Below are 19643 nucleotides of genomic sequence, written 5' to 3'. Positions count from 1 at the left end.
GGCTGTAGGCGCGGAGCGCGCGCGCCCCGCCGAACCTTTCGGAAGAGTCACGTGGCTCCTGCTGGGAATTCCCTCCGCAGAAAAGTGTGTCTGTGTGTGTCTTTTTTTTTTTTTTTTTCCAGCAGTCTTTCAGAGACATTAATTTACGACACACGGTGTGGAAACGATGTCACATTGATTTCACATCGCGCTGCTGAAGCTCCGCGGCTCTCCACACACTTGGGGAAAAAGAAATAATGAATTATTTTTGACTCTTCGATTGATTGATCCTTTGCAGAAGATCCTCGTGGCGGCGCGAGGGGCTCGCGACGTCGTCGACAGAGAAAGACATCTGTGGAGGAGGAGGAAGGCTGCGCGTGTGCGTTCTGATAAAAAAATATATATACAGAGAGTATATAACGACGAGAGCGAGACGACGAGAGTGTCAGGCAGTCAGTGTGCGCGCGCGCGCGGAAGAGACACTTGGAGAGACACCCGCCGCGGGACACTCCGCACTTTGGGCCGAGAAGAACCGCGCTCCGCTTTCCTCGGCAGACAGGTCGGTCCACCTCCCTCCCGGGCCAGGGTCCGAGCTGCTGTTGCTGCGACACACGGTCGGTGTCCGTTCCCGCTTTTTAAGTGTGTGAGACTGAGCCTGACGCGTCTCGCGCTGCAGCTCACCGTGTCGCGCGCTTCCACATCATCATCCGCCCTTAGTTACTTACAGTAAATGACCGTCTCGGTGTTTCAGTACGTTTTTCGCCATAATGTTCTTATGTCGAAGGTGGTACGTATGAGACGTGTAGGACGCGTCTCCTCAGTCAGTGTCGTGGAGGACATGTCATTTCACATGAGTGCTGTGGGAGACATGGGGTTTTCAGCCCTGTGAGGACATGATGATGATGATGATGTGTCTTCAGTGACCAGTGTAGGACATTTGTCTTTTAACGCTGTGGAGGACTTGCATTTTCAGCCTTGTGCTGGCAACGTCTCTCCAGTTGTTGTTGTTGCGTAGGACATGCGTCTTCGGTGTTGTGTAGGATCCCGGCGACGTTGCTGGCGTTTCCCTCTTCGTGCTCTCGTGATGATTTCATGTGCTCCGCAGCATGAGTCAGTGGAAACAGGTGCAGCAGCTGGACATCAAGTTCCTCGAGCAGGTGGACTACTTCTACGATGACAACTTCCCCATGGAGATCCGCCAGGTCCTGGCCGGCTGGATCGAGAGCCAAGACTGGTGGGTTCCTTTTGAACGCGTCCGCTTTACGGACAGGGTCTTGTGTCGCCATCCAATGTAAACATCTCAGAAACATTGCATCTCTCTCTCTCTCCCACACACACACGCACTGTCTGTTATTTTCAAAGGGTTAGGAAACACTCATTAACTACGGTGAACTGATGAAAACGTCTGTCTGCACATTGCTGAGTGAACTGTCGAACATCCTGTGAAGTCCATGCGTGTTCTCCTCACACCTTCACGTGTTTGTCCACCTGTGCCTGTGACTGACAAGGTCCCCTCCCTCCCTGACAGGGATATGGCCTCGAACCACGAGTCCATGGCTTCGGTTCTTTTCAGCAACCTGCTGACCCAGCTGGAGCGGCAGTGCACCCAGGAGTCGAATTTCCTCCAGAGACACAACCTGAAGAGGATCCACCAGCAGCTGCAGGTGCGTCTGGGGCTGGCGGGGGATAGGATGGCCAATCAGTGGGCTGGCTGGTGGCAAGGCTGGCCAATCAGAGATCTCATTGGCTGTGAACGTGTCCAACCAGAAAGAAACGACTTGTCAGCGTGGCCAATCACAGTGCAGTCTGGTCAGTGTGAGTGACACAGCTCAAAAAACGACTGGAGTAGAGGGCTGAACCCTTGAACGAAATCTTGAATGACCTCAGTCCTACTTCAATGGTTGAAAATCACCTGATATTATTATTGAGTTCTAAGGGGAAATTATATAAGTTTATGTAAACAATGGGAAGAAAAATCTTCCTTTGAAATGTGAATTGACAAATGTAATAAAGAGCCATTTCCTTTGACTGATGCATCATGCCCCATTTGCAATTTGCTATGTTTGGGATTAACAGAATCGAACCCAGCTACTGGTTTGTCGGTCATGTTTTTCACTGGAAGGGGTGTTTGTGACAGGGGCTGCGCCTCGCTCTGTTTTCATATGTACATTTCTTGTGGAAGCGAAAGCCGAGTCAGGGTACATGGCACTCGCTTTATGTCTCGCTTATTCACTTCAGCTCTTTTTTTAGCTGAGCCAACTGCTCATAGGAATAGGGATGCCCTTTGTACGAATTGAAGGAAAAGACACTAACCACCTCTCTTTTGTGCCACGCATCCTAATCGATGTCACATTCATCTGCTAGCGCTCTGCTTTATGTCTGTATGATAAATAAATAGACAAGCGAACCCTTTTGGGGCACACAAATCGAATAAAGTCGCCAAAACCCCAGAGGTCGAGAGTAAACAAACTCTTGGCTTCTTCTGCAGAAGAGACTGTATATTCATGCCGACCCGACTGGAATTTCCACACCACAGCAGTAATGCGTCACTCTTCTTGAGTGGGAATGGATGACGTTTCATCTGCAAACTGCCAAGGCTCAACTGAGATAAAGAGTCGGTGTGAGAAAGTCCAGGGGAATGCTGGGCCGTGGTGCTCATGGTGCTCTGCCAGATGGATTTTGGGTGATTTTAAAGCGACATTTGACAGGAGGCAGAGGACGGGCTTTGCGCTGTGCATGTGTGCGTTGTGGCGGAAGTGCACGGCTGAACGTGCCTGTGGGCCACCCGAGCCATGCTGAATTAGCGCCGGCAAAAACAGCTCGACACGGCAGAGCGTTGCGGTTTGACACTTCCGCTGCAAACACCCGCAGTGCTGTTTTTTTCAACACTACAGTTTCTCATGGCAGCAATAGTGGCCTCATTTTCAAAAATATGTTCATTTGCAAATCAAAAGTCAGTGTGAGTCAGGCCCTCGGTCCCGGTTCACCACAGGCTCCTCCCTCTGCTCCTTATAGAGCTCACTTTCATAGTCATACAGCTGGACGCCTTCAAGGGAATATGCAGCAGCTAGGTACCTGCTGTTGAACTGCACATTAATTCATAAACCAGAGTTATTAGCGAGAACACCGTAAGTATGTTCCGAAGTCTGTGTGCAGCATCAGAAGTGTGTCTCACCTCCCTGAGTCCTCCTTGAAATAGCTGTCATCTCTTAACCGCAGGCGATGTGCAGTGGGTATTGTGGGTAACAGCTCCCCTGTAGCACCCCTGGTGCCTTCTTCGCAGTAGATGTGGAAGATGCAAGACCTCGCAAAGCGTGTCAGATTGTGAATTAAATGCAATACGGGTGTAATTAATGATAATCGTCATGGCGATAAATCTGGTGTGTGGCAGGAAGTGGTTGCTCAAGTTACATCACTGGATGTACGACTGCTGCGCTCGAGGAACAGTGGACTGTGGACTGGGGTTGAACAAAAGAAGAAAAAAGAGTTGAGATTCTGACATTCTTGCCTCTCTGGGGTCCTGCCATGACTTGGACGAGCTGAGGGACAGTATCCTTCTCTCTTCAGGTTCTCTTCGCAATGCTGGCCATGCGGGAGGTCCTGAGCGTGTGGGCGAGCAGATTAAGGCGCTCTCGTTCTCTGGCTGAATAACGATCCCACTTAACAGCTGCCTAGTACATGTAGCGATTATGTGTCACGCACGACCTGCGTTCAGTATCTCATCTGGCTCCCCTCCTATGTCTTGTCAGGCAGAAACAGCGGCACAAAAAATCTCGTCCCCGTGATCTCAGTTCACTCTGCTGTGATCGCACCCAGCGAGCATTTTCACACGGTCTCTTATAGAGTCCATTGACCCGGAATCTGAGGAAATGTCGGTTTCATTCATCATGTCATGTCTTGCTTTTACAGGGAAAGTACAAAGGGAACCCGCTCCACATGGCCGCCGTCATTTCCAACTGCCTAAGGGAGGAGAGGCGCATCCTGTCCACGGCCAGCATGCAGGAGCAGGTAGAGTCCCGCTCTGTCCCATGATGCCTCCGTCCTGCCTACAGCCGCTGAAGTAGAGGAGGTCAGGTATGGTATGGGACGTTCACTGACGTCTCCCTGCTGTGTGCGGTGTTCCTCAGGGCCCCCTGGAGAAGTCCATGCAGAACTCAGTAGCATTCGAGAGACAGAAGAACCTGGACAGTAGGGTGGCCATCATCAGGAGCAGTGTGCAGGTCGGTGGCGCCCCCGTGACATGAGCGCTGCATTGAACACGTAGCTCTTTACCCAACATGCTCATCATTGCCCCCCCAACCCCCCACCCCAGATGATGGACCAGGCCGTCAAGTACTTGGAGGACATGCAGGATGACTTTGACTTCCGTTTCAAGACCCTGCAGTCTCGAGGTGGGCTTCCCTTAACCACTTTTCCAGGTTCCATGAGAGAGAAATATTTTGATCTGATTAAATGCATAAATGAGCATACGGAGTGATGTGTTTGCATAAATAGGGCAAAAACATGAATGTATCTCTCAGTGCCACGTAGGCATAGTGTGTGCAGGCGTTTACCCCAACACGCAAATTCTGAACTGCTTATGTAGCTTTATCATTTCATATTTGCATTGTTAAAAACACAGTCACAGCAACATTTTGCAGTAAATTCAAGAGCTACTGCGTCCCATTGCAGAGTCAGCAGGGAACTTTACTGTTATCGGAAAGCTCATGCTAGAGGAGCTCATGAAATAAGCGTTAAGGTTCAATATGAGCAGTTGCCTGCACCCAGAGCCACGATAAACACATGGTAACACATGTTCACTTGTTCTCCGCTTGGCCACCAGATCCGGCGGAGAGGAACACGCTCTACATGAAACAGGAAGTGACGACGCTGCAGGACATGCTAAACGGTCTCGACTTCAAGAGGAAGGCAAGCGATTTCCGCAGCTGCACCTGACTCCGTGTTGGTGGCACCTTCTGTCCGCAGTGACGAATTTTGCCCAAACTAGCGGTCATTTTGGAGGGGCAACAGAGCAGGTTGCTATGGAAACACCCCATGCAGAAGGGAAATCAGAAAGCTGGAGGAAACTAACAGCTGTGTTTAAGTGTATTTTTAAAGAATGGTACTTGGAGGACTTGAGTGCTGCTGTAGCTCCCTTGATCAAGGTACTTGCCCAGCACAGATACAGTAAAAATAAAAAATCTCAATAGTTTAAATGCATAAATAATTGTATGCAGTTTAGCATATGAACCTTACACTGTTGCTTTGGAGAAAAGTGTCAGATAGTGAATGAAATTTGTAAAGTGTAAGTAATAAAGTAAAGGTATTAATTCAGAGCAGGTCACCATTGGTTTTGGGACAGACAGCACAGTTTACCCTCTCCACTGTGGTACTGCCAAAGTAAACGTCATGTATGTGTTTGCTGCTTTGCCTGGAGAGTAGAGCAGCTGTGATGTTAAAGGATGACAAAGGATGTCAATTAACAAGTTTGTTTCTTAGGAGAGGTTCAGTACCAGTCAGGGTTTGAGGGCTGCTGCCGTTGCAAAGAGCTGCTGCCCCTCTTCATCCTCTCCTCACCACCTGCAGGAGATCCTCACCAAGATGACAGACGTCATCAAGGAGATTGACGCGCTCATGAGCTCGCAGCTCACACCGGAGCTCATGGACTGGAAGCGGAGGCAACAGATTGCCTGCATCGGGGGGCCGCTCCTCACCGGACTGGACCAGCTGCAGTACTGGTACTGATCACACCATTCTGTGCTGCTCTTGCTCACCGTCAGAAGCCACTTGTCCAAGTTAGGGTCCCAGTGGTCCAGCGCCTACCTTGCAAGCAAAGAGCACTAGGCCAGGCAAAGTACACTCTGGATGGCACTCCGGTCCGTTGCAGGTTGCTGTCACAGTTCTTATTAATATTATTCCTTCATAAATGGCTATTTATTATGTTTCTATGGCAACACACACAGCTCACACTTGTTTATAGAACCAAATGAATTCATCACACTCAATGACAGCAGAGCAACTCCTGGGATGGCCTGTCTCCTCCCTTTGCTATCTTAATGTACTCATTCACTACGTGTATTATGATAATTTACTCATTTTTTTCCAGGCCCACCGATAATGTACACAATGATTCATTTGTGCAACAGTAATTTACTCATCTACTTGTGTCCTCTGTTAATTTACTTATTTACTCCAGTCCCCATGTTACTTTAGTGCTGCCAGTATGTTAATATGCATCGCTTCTCTTATTTTCACACTGTGGTAGGTGTTCAGGTTTGTCATCTCACTCAAAGGTACAAGAGCAGGTTCCCTCATCTACGACCCCCACGGTGCCAGTGACCTGTTCCTGTGTCCCCCAGGTTCACGCTGACTGCCCAGAGCCTGTTCCAGATGAAGAGGCAGCTGGACAAGCTAGGCGAGCTCATCCTGAAGGTGACCTACGACAGCGACCCGATTCCACTGCAGAAGCCCCAGATGGAGGAGCAGGTCAAACGGCTCATCTACCACCTGATCAAGAGGTGCGGGCACGTGTGTCATGTATTTGTCACATGTTTTTCACGTGTTCACACTGCGTGTGGGTACAGTCGCCATATGTGTGACCGTTTTTCCGAAAGGCACCTGACGACCATGAGTGGTGCTGATTGTCACTGTTTCGGACATGATTTCATAGGTCTTCACTGGGAAATGACTGCATGTAAGCAGCGATATGAAGATTGTGATTTAAAAATCAGACGGATGAAACGGATACCCTTCAGGTGGTACCGTGTGTGTGGGGTTAAGAGGTCAGTGGTTTGCGCTCCTCACCTGAAGTCCTGCTCTCTTTTCAGCTCCTTCGTGGTTGAGAAGCAGCCCTGCATGCCCACACACCCCCAGAAGCCCCTCATCATAAAGACCCAGGTTCAGTTCACCACCAAGGTCAGGTATGGGACGTTCACAGGTTACTGGAGTACGGTCAGCACAGAAGCAGTGGTCAAAATGCTGACAACCTAATGCGTTGACTTATAAGAGCCAGAAGCGTCCACTGGCTCAGTATGTCCTTCCCTGGACTGTCCCCCATCCCAGGCTGCTGGTGAAACTCCCTGAGGTGGACTATCAGCTCAAGGTGAAGACAACGTTCGACAAGTGAGTCTGTTCAGAGGTGCTGGACTGTTGTGTAGATGACTGTTAGTTGACTGCAACCCCCATGTCACTCAACTTTGCTTTGATAAGAAGGCAGAAATTTAGATTTGGTCCAACGAGGCACAAAACAGCCTTTTCCCTCGGAGGAAAGGTCCTTGTCACTCTCAGAGATGCACACTATGGCCCATATATAGATGGTCCTCAGCTTTTGATGGGGTAAGCTGAGGACCAACTGTATATGGGACTCGTTCTGATGAGTCGAATTTGTCGTTAGACCTAAGCGCCCTTCTAGCGTGTTACATAAATCATAAGGATGAAAAACAATCAACATGCAACATCTTCTCTTGTATAATAGGGATTTGTCATTCTTTCACTAATTTCACACATTATTGATGCTAAAGCAGTGTTATTATATAAGAATAACAATATAAACACAATACAGTATTACATTTTAATTCTGCATTACTGTTACTTTTATTTCTAATTCTGTTTTGTTTAGCCTTTTCTTTTCCACACCTCCTGAACACTCTCGTTTTTGCTTGCTAGCCATTGTAAAAAATGGATGGGGACTTGAATGGAATCATGAAATGTTCTTTAAATAAAGCAATGTTTTTGTAAATAAAGCAGTTGTTGATACAAACTGACTGGGTCCAAAGGAAGTATGGTGCATTGTGACAGTCTGGCCAGGCACTGGTATCGTACAGCCAGTGGAGTGGTGTAGGGTCTTGAAAACAAAATAATATGGTTGATAGTTGATGTAAGTCCATTGTGAGTGGTGTGTGTCATATGTTGAGGATCACCCGTAGAAGACTTTGCACTGATAACACATTATATATCTTACATTTACATTTATTTATTTAGCAGACACTTCCAATGAACTCTATGTAGTGTTATCAGCCCAGGTGACCAAGGTGACTTACACTATCTTATAGTTTTAAATTTATTAAAGTGTCACCATGTACATCTGTTTGTATTTAGTCCCAATTTTATTTGTACTTGTATGCTTACATTACTTACAAATTGTTTATATGGCCCCTTAAGTAGTTGTAACATTTGTATTTATTTGATAATTACTGTATTATTTATGTTACCCCGGGGTCACGCTGCAGTGCTCTTGATATGTTTCTGTCCTTGCTCTGGTTTCCACAGGGACCTTCCCCCAGGCCGAGTGTGAGTGCCATGCCCTACCTTCCATCCTCTTGCTGGTGGTGATCTGTGGTGTTCCTTTCCTTCCTTTTGTTTGTTTGGCTGAACCTGTGTGTGTGTGTGTGTGTGTGTGTGTGTGTGGGCTGTTGGATTGCTGTGACAGGACTGGTGTAGCCATTGTGCCAGGCAGGCAGCTTCCTGTCTGAAAATAGAGTTGCTTACACTTTCCCTGCTCTCACTCATCTGTGACCCCTGAGAAGAAAACTGTCTCACACACACAACATACACACACACACACACACACACACACACAGAAGGAGCTTGGTTTGCATCCCTGCTGCAACTGTCACATGGACAGATGAACAGGTGGTAAATTTATAAATCCCAAAAGAAACTGGAACTGTAGCACCCAGTGACAATGCAGTAAAAATTACTTTTGCACTAAAAATGATATTTGCAGACATTTTTTCACTTAACCCCCATACAGACCTGGAGAAAAGAGTCCAGAAAATTAATAAAGGATAATAATAATACAGACCACAGAGCAGCCCTAAAAGGTGGCACAGTGGTTAAGCTGTCACTGGTACTCAAAGGTTTGATCCCCCCTCATTCTGTAGTGCCCTTGATCAAGGTTGACAGAGTAAAAAGTACCCAGCTTTATTTACGGTAAATAAGTGTAAGTAGCTTAGTGTACAAGCTTAATGCTGTAAGTGAAATGTTAGATAAATTAAAAAAAGTATTCTTTCTGTAACATGAAGTGAAATACAGTAGAATATACTGTGTATTCACTGAAGTACAAGAGAGTGCTGATGTGATAATGTGATCACTTTGTGTGTGTGTGTGTGTGTATTTGCATGCATGCACAGACTGGCCAGTTCACGGATGAGTGTTTCTGTCCCTTCAGGAACCGACAGTTCTTTATCCTGACCAACAACACCAAGGTCATGGACGTGGAGGAGTCGTCCAACGGCTGCCTGTCTGTAGAATTCAGACACCTGGTAAAGCAAACATGTCGGCTCCACTGATGACACATGTTAGAGCTACACGGGCTCCTCGCGTTGCACACAGTTGAGATACAACATTTTTAAGGTTTAAATGTTTTCCAGTTCATTTAAGTGAATTTTTTTAAGTTGTCTATTTTCTAATATTGCTGTCAGTAACGGAGGGAACACGACCTGCGTTTACCTTCCGAGCTGATAGGCTGATTTTTTACTTTCATCTAACAGACCATGCGCACAAGAGCATGTTAATTCAGCACACTTCTACAGTGTTTACTGCTCGTGCCTGCTGAGTGTCAGTCATCAATACTGAGGATGATGAGTAATGTTGTATGTTTATGGGGGAATCGGCCAACAATCAGCACTGAATGACCTGTTTTTATTTTCAGTCACTTTGGTTTCAGTTTTAATGCAGCTGTTTTTTATTATAGCTACTGTGTATCTAGGAAATCTAAGAACCTGACTGGGGAATAAATCGAGGGAAGTCTGTATTATTAACCTTTTACTGACTGTGACCGTGGGGGTTCTTGGATTTACGAACAAAACGAGTTAGAAACAGACATCCCCAGTTCCTCCTGGTTCCCCAGCTGTGTGTGTACATTGAGGAGCCAGTACATCACAGCGAGTTGTTCTGGATGAGGGAGCTGGCTGTGTCTCACATGAAGGGTCCTGTTTGTCGCCTCCTCTCTACAGCAGCTGAAGGAGCGGAAGTATATAAATGGACCAAAGGGCAATGAGGTAAGTGCTGACCATGGCGTGTGGTGGCTGTTTGTGAGCAGGACCCTGTGACCACACCCAGTTTGGGTGACAGTCCTCCCTTTCCTGAGAACTGGGAGCTGCTGTGGCACTTTTTTGGTGACCTTGCCGGCCTTCACAACTGTAGCTCGAGTGAAACTGGGAGGAAGTCACCCACACACAAACACACACGCCACGCCAGAAACCTTGTAGCGAGTGCTTTACAGTGAGCTTTCTTTTGGTTTCCGTGTTTTAAAAAATACACAGTCCAGTATGCGTGAGCACCCCGACATGGCCTCCGCCGTAAACAAAGTGCTGAAAGGAGAAAGAGACGGCAGGCTTCCTTGAGTGCATGTCGCCTACAGCAGCTCTCGAATCTGTATACTCCTGCTCTCTCGTCCCAGGGGCCTCTGACCGTCACCGAAGAGCTCCACTCTCTCAGCTTTGAGGCGCAGCTTAGCATTCAGGGCCTCAACATCGACCTTGAGGTGAGTCACGACCCTAAACATTGTGGGTCATGATGGGGGTCTGTCCCACAGGGAACAGAACATACTAATGATGTAATGTGTATATCACGTTTGTCATGTGTCATATCACATGGACATTTATTTGTTTATCTGTTCACCTTTCTGCAAGGTGGCTTACAGTGTTGTCCGAACAGCTGGAAATGCGTGCAACATGTCAGCCTTTATTGTTATGTATTTCAGTCAATATTTCCCATCCTGCTCCCCTACTGTAACAATATGTGCATTATAATCATACATTGTGGCACAGAGGGAGCACAGCTGCATAACTAACACACGTTCCAAAACTGTTCAACTGGAAAAGAAGGGTGCGCTTTAGCTCATTTCCTCTTCTTTAGAAATAATGCAGCAAAATGGATAAACATGCGCAATAAAAAAAAATATAAATTTGATATGCACTGCATATATGTTTAGAAACCAATTTGTTAGAAAATCCATTATACATTCCAAATTATTATAAGATATAAGATTACATTTATTTTGCTTGTATCTCAGTAGTGTTCAAGGCAGTATACAGTGACAGGTTTGTACACTGAGCTGCTTACACTGATTTACCCATTTAAACACACACACACTCGCACACACACTCACGCTGACCGAAACCGCTTGTCCCAAGCGGGGTCGCAGCGAGCTGGAGCCTAACCTGGAAGCACAGGGCGCAGGGCTGGAGGGGGAGGGGACAGACCAGGGACGGGACGCCAGTCCGTCGCAGGGCACCCCAAGTGGGACTCGAACCCCAGACCCACCAGAGAGCAGGTCCCGGCCAAGCCCGCTGCGCTGCCCCCCACCCCACATTTAAACAGCAGGGTGATTTTTACTATGTCAGTTCAAGATAAGTACCCTGATCAAGGACACTACATTAGGAGGTGGGATTGAACCAAACACTGTTGATCATACAGTGAGCTCCAGCCACTATGCCAGTCTTTATGGTTGCTGTGTAGTCATTCTGATTATTATGGTTATTCATTTACCCCTTAGTAAGGGTTACCACACCACTCTCACTCTGTAAGCAGCTCCTCGAACCATTATGCCACCTACTGCCCAGCTTGTCTCACACGGCTTACTCCCACTGTGCCTCTCGCCTTCTCGCAGACTTGCTCCCTTCCTCTGGTGGTCATCTCCAATGTGAGCCAGCTGCCTGGGGGCTGGGCCTCAGTTATGTGGTACAATCTGCTCACCGACGAGCCCAAAGTAAGACCTTCTCACCATGTTTTACACTGTGACGTACAGACCGTGCTCGTTCCTCCTCCCCCCCGCCCCCTCGTCCTTCATGTCAGCATCCATACCGTCCCATTTCAGAACCTGTCCTTCTTCAGCAACCCGCCACGTGCTGGGTGGAGCCAGCTGTCCGAGGTTCTCAGTTGGCAGTTCTCCACATTCGCTGGGCGCGGTCTGACCCGGGAGCAGCTCAGCATGCTGGGAGACAAACTACTGGGTGAGCAGAGCATTTCCAGCAGGAAGGGATAGGAGCCCTCAGGTCTTTTGTGCCTCCAACTGTTCAGGGTCTCACTGTGGTTAAAACATCCTTGGTGAACTGTCCCTCCACTGTCATCTGTAGCTGCTTGTCTAGTTCAGGGCCGCGGTGATCCAGAATCCATCCAGGAGGCACCTTGGACAGAACACTACTCCATTACTGGACAATGACACACAGACACACAAACAAACACATACTCCTTAGGGAATTATCCAAATAGATGATACAAGTTTTAGAAGCGCTTCCTATTTGGTGCTGGTTTATTTCACTAAACTCCGTTTTAAATGCCGTCCATCCTGTCACTATGAACACTTTTGACTGAGTGCACACTGAACCAGTGCAATGCGAGGTGGTGGGACCATGATCTCCAATGTCACTTTACAACTGACCAACTGACCGTGTTCCTGCCTCCAGGCCAACAATCCTCCCATGGTGACTGCCAGGTCTCTTGGTCCAAGTTCTGCAAGGTACTTGATGGCAGCAAGCCAAGAACCAACCGAATGCTCGTTTCTCTGTGCACATTTCTCATTGGCTTTTACATATCAGATTATTTGCTTCTGGATTTGAAATTATTTGCTTTTACTTTTGCATTTTATTTATTCATGAGGCTAGAGTGTGTGGTGCAGAGTGAAGATGTGCAGTTTCCACATTCACTTTTGGACTTCTTCCTTTTGGGATGCCTGGTCTTGTTCCTCATTCAGCTTTAACTGCTACATCAATGAATGTGTTATTAACCCCCATCCCCTGTCCCCCGCCCCATCTGCTCCGATGTTCAGGAGAACATCCCAGGGAAGCCGTTCAGTTTCTGGATGTGGCTCGACTCCATCCTGGAGCTCATCAAGAAGCACCTGCTGCCAGTCTGGATTGACGGGTGAGTAGAACTCCACCCCTACCCATTTGCCCTCTCAACAGTTGGGGGCATTTTTATAGAAGATGGAGGCTACCAGTAAAGATGGGCAACAGATAAAATCCCATCCATTGCACAGAAACCTGGGAAATTCAATTGCCCTCTTAGTTTAGAACAGCTGGAGATGAACCGTGGATTTAAAGGTGTCCGTAACAGCTCTCCAGCACTGGGCTCCGTCCCCAGCCGAGCCGTGACCCGCCCTGAGTCGAGCTCGGATGCGGTGCTAGAGGGGCACTGTGACAGAGGATGATTTCTTGCAGATACATCATGGGCTTCGTAAGCAAAGAGACGGAGCGCGCCCTGCTGAAGGAGAAGGAACCAGGCACCTTCCTGTTGCGCTTCAGTGAGAGCCACCTGGGGGGTATCACCTTCACCTGGGTGGAGCAGGCTGAGAACGGTGAGCCCCAGTCATTTAACTGAAATGGTACCATTCATTGTATATGTGTGTGTGTGTGTGTACTCTTGAATCTGACATTTGACGCTCTTCGCTCTTTATTAGTCTCACCCGCTCATTTTCTCTGGCCGGCCACGTCTGAGCGAAGAAGAAGGTTGAAAGAGCACACTTGAGCTTTATGAGATTAACATTTTAATTTGTTCAGCACAGATGTGTTTTGGCAAGTTGCCTTCATCAGCGTGCAGGTACACTACATAAGGAGGGACATGCATTGTAATGCAGAGGCCATGTGACAGGATATGATGTCATTGTTGTACCAACGGCTGAGACAAATGCTTAAATGGTAACCAAAATAAAAAGATAATGAGAATAGTACTAATAATTAATAAGAACAGAACAACAAGGTTTGGACAATAATTAAAAACAGACAATATAGCATATACATTTTTAATCATTGACCTTATTATTTAATCATTGTTGTGTTGTTTTCACTACTTTTATTATTGTACTCACAATCCTTATATTATTCACATTCAGTTCTCTGTGATGTATATATGCCACTCCTTATGTAATGTGTCCCCCTACTCATGTCAATGATGCTGATGATGTCCCCGCTGATGAATGCTATTCTCCGAAACGCATCCGTCTTGTTCAGATTGAAGGGTTAATCTCTCTAAACTCCAGTGTGTTCGCCCATCTTTTTCTGCTAAGTTACCGGATACAGTTGGGACTCCAGCACCCAAACTCTTTATTTGATTTTGACATTGAGTTCATTGAGCCTTTTGAAAATTCTTCAGCACATCTGACCACGGATGTACAAAATGTGAATGAAACACGGAATTCAATGAACCTGGTGATCCTCAGTGTTATGTGTTCAGAAGTGTGGAGGACCTCATGAAACCCTATGGCAATGAGATGAAAGAAACTATTTTTATGAGATGAGTTGTAAATGGGTCAAGTCGAATGTTTAAGCACAGAGTTTGAGTACAACTTTGTTGACCAGGTCAGTGGGTTCAAACGGACACTAAACAAATACTTTTATCCAGGTTCACTTACCGCCTTCATCTTTCTTTTGCACAGTTTCACACATTCGGATAAATACTATATTGCTGAAGCAAATCAGCTTTGGTGTCGTAACTGAGGCTCTTCCAGAAACTCAAACCTGCAACTCTGTGATGCTCTCCAGAGCTACAGTGCTGCAGTTCCTGTTGATCAGTTTGAGACACATTGTTTAGAAAAAAAAAAACAACTTCCTCTGGGGTTCGCAAAGCAGAACCAATATAGCCAAGTTCCTAAAATATAGCCCTGCTGTTGTTCTCAGCTTAAATGGGGGTGTAAAACAAGTTAACCTGTGGAGCCACGAGCCCCTAAAGCTGTGTGGCACATTGTGCCCACTTAACAGGGTTTGGAGCACTGTGGTCCAAAGGCTCGACCGTGTTTTCACTGAATGCCTCTCTCCACAGGGGAGGCCAAATTTAACTCGGTGGAGCCGTACACCAAGAGCCGCCTGAGTGCGCTGCCCTTCGCCGACATCATCCGTGACTACAAGGTGATCTCGGATGGGAACGTTCCGGAAAACCCACTCAAGTTCCTCTACCCAGACATTCCCAAGGACGAGGCCTTCGGGAAGCACTATAACAGCCAGCAGAGCAAAGGTAACCAGACAGGAGGTGGCCCTTTAAAAATCACATTTTTATTGCAACTGTGCCTCACCAATGAGCCCACACCCATCACACCACACACACACACACACACACACAAACACACACACACCCATCACACCACACAGAGGGGCTGTGAAGTAACAGCACCACCTGCTGCTCACTACTTTCCCTAATAGCATATTACAGTCCATTGGTCTCTTATCAATAACTGCTTGTCCAACACAGGGGCGTGGAGGTCCAGAGTCCATCCTGGAAGCATAGGGCGTGACTCAGGGTACACATTGGACAGAAAACCATCACAGGGCAATCTCACACACAGACACACACACACACACACACACACACAAAAAGCAATCGAGACAGCAGTGCATCTGAAACGTGTATTTGAACTGTGGGAGGAAGCCAGAGCACCTGGAGGAAATATGAACATGAAAATTCCATATAGACTATGCTGGATTCAAACCCATATCCCAACCCACAGTCCAGGAGCTGTGAGGCACCAGCGCTGCCTGCTGTACTGCATATTTCAGTTCATGTCCTAAGAAAGCTTTTGCTGGAGGAAGGTGTAAAATAACATACAATCTGTGTGCATGTGTGTTTCCTGCAGCCTTCCCGTACATCCCTTCCGTCTTGATCCCCATCTCCTTGGTGTGAGTATAGTCTCCGTTTCTCCCAAATGTTCAGTTCTCGAAAGTCTGTTTGCTCCGTTTCTCAACACCTCTCCTTGGCCTTGGGTCTGTAGGCCGAGCGCCGCCACGCCGCCCCCGTCCTCGTCCCCGGAGCCGCCCATGAGCCCAGGGATGTTCGACATGCTGAATCAGCACCTGGACCCGTTCGAGATTGAGACAGCGGTGAGTTTCTCTGTCCTGCGAGAGGCCGCGAGTTCCCCCTCAGTAGAGTCGGCACACAAAACGTGGCCAATTTGAATAGATTCTTTCAGTGCAGACCCCAGGACACATTGGTGTCCCGTGTGCCGTGTTCTCGAAAAGCTCCGCGCTGTGCTGCACCACATACACAGCTGCTTCCTGTCACTAGTCCTCTGCCTCAATTGCAGATGAACTCCCCGTACTCTGAGTGACGCGGCGACAACCCGGCGCCTGAACCCACGGATGCCACCAGGAAAGTTCTCACGTGTGGGGGGTGTTGCCATGCAGCGTACAAACACACAACCAGCACACGCCACACTCTCATCCTTTCATTCCTGCCCTGCTGCAAGATGTGACCGTGCTGATTCTTTTCGTGCATTTTTTTTTCCAGAACTTGTGGCCCATTTCACCATTGTTCGTTTACACTTTTTTATATTTAGTGTATGCGCCGACTGAAGTATTTGGAAGAAATACCAGTGTTTTCAGGTGAACTGCGCTGTGAATAGCACTCAGATTTTAATGTTGCATATGATATGAAAATAAGGAAAAAGTAACAATCAGCTGCAACGATGTGCTGTTAGCAGTAAGCGCGGCTGTAACCTGGTCCTTCAGAGCCAAGGAGAAGCTGCCCTGCAGACTGAACTTGAACGAACCTTGATGTGGCATCAGCCCCAGGAATGTATTATGAATTATGATTGTATGTGTCTTTACACAAACCGCACAGAAAGAAGGAATGAAGCCCAGGAACACCATCAATTTCCTGTCCAGTGCCATTTCCTCACACTAGCACAAATTCATAAATGCCCTTGTTTGTGGAAATATCTGTGAACATTTTTGCAAGTGCCTGTCTTTTGTAGTGCTGCATGTAATGAGTGAAGTTATTACTAATATTAATGTCACGTCTGTTGTCAAGTTTCTTTTATGTAGATATTTTAAAGCCCAGTTATAAATGCTGCCTTCTTTGCAAAAACTGTTTACAATGAATGTTATTTTACCAGTGATATATTCCTTTGCTCTGTATTATTACACTTTTTATAACATTTTAAACATATCTGACAAAATGCTCCCTTTTCCGAGATCAGCATTCAGGAATTAAAATAAATGTTCTGTTTGCAACATCTTCATGTTCCAATGTTTCCGTTAAGACTCATTATTGTGGTGTAAACATCGCGGACAAGTTGTGTGTCGGTCCAGATGCTGAAGATACAGTAAGGAGTTCATTTACAGTTTATTTACATCTTTCTCTTAAACTAAACTCTTGTCACTCTTCTTGCCGCTCTGCCGTACTGTTTGCCCACTTTGGAAAGTACCTTCAGGACTCGTCCTCCACGTTCGATGCCTGCAGACATGCTACCGTTCTGACTGGACCTCACTTACAGTTACCGTGGGTGATGGGATGAGAATCCATCTCTTTCTGGTGCAGATCTATGGAGATAAGGGACCGAGAGAGCGGCCTGTGTTTGTTGGAGAGCTGTGACTCAGTCGTCTCTGCTCGTGTGATTTACTGGAAACACCCACAGTAAGGTGCACTGCTGGAGTCGGTCCCCCTCGCACACACAACAGCAAAGGAGGAGCCCTGCAGGCTCCGGCGTCTCGCTTCGTCTGGGACTGACACTGCTGCTGTTTCTGAGTGCAGAGTGTATGTAGTGTTTACTCTCCTTACAATCACGCTGTGAAAAAATAACATAAAGGTCTTACATTGTATTTATTCACTCCACTGTCACTTTCTTCTCGTTTACTAAATTACTTACTTGGAGTTTCAGCATCTGGTTGAATGGATTAGAGCTGCTGCAGTACTGTCCGCAGTCCTACGCATTCAATGCTCTTCAGTGCAAAAACAGTGGAACGTTAACCGCTGCCGCCCCCTTCACCTCCACTTCAGCGCTACTGGAACGGCGAGGGGCAGCAGGTGGCGTACTGGTCACGGGTGAGGTCTTGCGGTCAGTTCCAGGTTCGAGTGCCCACATCTGCTGTAGCACCCTAGACCAAGAGTCAGTTACCCTGAACTGATACAGTAAAAAATCACCCTGCTGTATAAATTAGTGTAATTAGCTTTGTACAAACACACACACACATTTTCAGAACCGCTTGTCCCATACAGGGTCGCGGAGCCTACCCGATAACACAGGGCATAAGGCCAGAGGACACACCTAGGACGGGATGCCAGTCCGTCGCAAGGCACCCAAAGCAGGACTCAAACCCCAGACCCACCGGAGAGCAGGACTGTGGTCCAACCCACTGCGCCACCACACCCCCTTTGTATAAACATGAAACGGGAAATAACCCTGGAGTAAAACATCTGACAGGTTGCTGCTGCTGCTAATAATAGTAGTAATAATAATAATAAATACACAGCAACCCCACTAACTACACATCCCTGTAACTATTAAAGGTAATGTAGTGCTTACAGCTATGAGTCTGGAACCAAAGGTGCTTGGTTCGAATCCCACCTCCTGACCAAGAAACTTACCCTGCACTGATACACAGAAAATTACCCAGCTGCAGTGGCATCACTAGGGCAGTGCGGTAACTCATGGTAACCCGTGGTAACCGACCCCCCCATGACCTGCTCGCGTACCATGCTTTTACTAATGTTACTCGTAAATCGTAATTCTCCTATATCACTGAATGCAATGGCAACATTAGCGACATAAACAAGTAGCAAAATTAAAGTGACACCTTTAAATTACAGTATCATAGTCATACGCACGGACAAATGTGTTTACATTACATCGTTTCATCATGCGGTTAAGTGAAAATTCGGTAAGAAAACATAACTGGAAGTAAAAACGTCTGAGAACTACATCAAAATTATGTTTCTTTTGTTTTTATAGATTTTTCTACAAAACAAAAGAAAACATTTCTGCTGAACACCGCACACAAATTAAATTTATAATTTATAGACACTCATTTGGTGTCACCCCCCCCCCGCTGTGTAAATCGGTGTCAGTAGCACAGCAAGTGCCCAGAGGGGGGCGACGCGGTGTTTCCACGCGCGACACGGGAGCGACACGCGGACAGAGGGAGGACTGCAGGAACGGATGGTCCCGGTCCAGGGTTCGACTTCTCGGGTGGCGAGCGCAACTCGAACTGTTTCGCAATGACACACAAAGAAGCGCGCGCCCCGGCCCGGGGGTGGCTGATCTGGGTCACCTTCTTGCTTTCGGTGGCCGATCGCTGGAACTCACGCGGAAGTTCCCCGCCGCCGCCGCCGCGAGCCCGTTTCCCGGAAACCGTGTGCTTTCGCGGCGGCCCGTCCAACAGCTTCTGCCCCGCCCCTCCGGACGTAACCCTGCGGTCCTGCGATCCTGCCCCCCCTCCCAGGCGTGCACGCGGGATGAAATCAGAGCGGACGCGACACGCACACGCAGACAGACACAGTGATCTCACACACTGCTAAACTCATGGCGTTCTGTGTTCCCGGAAATACACTTGTAAAGGCGATAAGGTGAAACACGGGTAGCTGACGAACAATCATCATGTTACACACAATCAATGTGTTTTCCCACACTCGACTCGCTACAATCCCGGCCGAAACGAAAGCTGAGCGAAAACCCCCAGAGACAGGTACCTGAAATAAAATCAACACCGTGGCGGGTTTATCATGTTTCATAATAATTCTCCAGACGTAATTTTATCGTGACTTTAACCCCTAAACTTAAAGTTTTCATCCGTGTTTTGACATGTTTATTATTGGAGCGCACACAACCACGGCGCGACTGCATGAGCCCTACCGGAGGAAGAGCGGAAACGTCGAACATTCGACCAATGAGACGAAGGTGTCTGACTCCACGAACTCACGGATTGGTTGGTTTCCCGGCGATGGACATTTTCATTGGAAAAAAGACGTGTCAGTCT

General features: G+C 47.4%; 1 protein-coding gene and 1 long non-coding RNA gene across 2 annotated transcripts; one reads left to right on the top strand and one right to left on the bottom strand.

Moving 5' to 3' along the window:
- LOC108929374 (signal transducer and activator of transcription 4-like) lies at nucleotides 1–17446 on the top strand. Its single transcript, XM_029256684.1, has 24 exons — nucleotides 1–538; nucleotides 1085–1213; nucleotides 1508–1643; nucleotides 3889–3987; nucleotides 4107–4199; nucleotides 4292–4370; nucleotides 4802–4887; nucleotides 5545–5696; nucleotides 6318–6476; nucleotides 6786–6878; nucleotides 7021–7080; nucleotides 8227–8247; nucleotides 9128–9221; nucleotides 9915–9959; nucleotides 10361–10444; nucleotides 11573–11671; nucleotides 11780–11915; nucleotides 12369–12421; nucleotides 12731–12825; nucleotides 13122–13258; nucleotides 14719–14910; nucleotides 15527–15569; nucleotides 15662–15770; nucleotides 15974–17446. Exons 2-24 carry the CDS (start codon nucleotides 1086–1088, stop codon nucleotides 15995–15997), a joined length of 2217 nt encoding a protein of 738 aa, XP_029112517.1. The 5' UTR covers nucleotides 1–538; nucleotide 1085; the 3' UTR covers nucleotides 15998–17446.
- LOC108929396 (uncharacterized) lies at nucleotides 16997–19592 on the bottom strand. The gene is made up of 3 exons (XR_001965750.2): nucleotides 18939–19592; nucleotides 17537–17765; nucleotides 16997–17455 (listed from the first exon to the last, which is right to left on the bottom strand). It is a non-coding gene; the product is annotated as an uncharacterized LOC108929396 (long non-coding RNA).
- Between the last annotated feature and the right edge of the window lie 51 nt (nucleotides 19593–19643).

The sequence above is a fragment of the Scleropages formosus genome, chromosome 12, assembly GCF_900964775.1.
Source record: "Scleropages formosus chromosome 12, fSclFor1.1, whole genome shotgun sequence".
In the NCBI taxonomy this organism is placed as follows: domain Eukaryota; kingdom Metazoa; phylum Chordata; class Actinopteri; order Osteoglossiformes; family Osteoglossidae; genus Scleropages; species Scleropages formosus.
The sequence above is the reverse complement of the archived record's forward strand: the minus strand, read 5'-3'. Positions and strand labels throughout refer to the sequence as shown.

Excerpts from the sequence above, each read along its gene's own strand:
- LOC108929374 (XM_029256684.1), top strand. The coding sequence starts at position 1,086 with ATGAGTCAGTGGAAACAGGTGCAGCAGCTGGACATCAAGTTCCTCGAG. Across the intron at positions 12,422-12,730 it reads CTTGGTCCAAGTTCTGCAAG|GAGAACATCCCAGGGAAGCC; the intron begins GTACTTGATGGC and ends TCCGATGTTCAG. Across the intron at positions 15,570-15,661 it reads TTGATCCCCATCTCCTTGGT|GCCGAGCGCCGCCACGCCGC; the intron begins GTGAGTATAGTC and ends TTGGGTCTGTAG.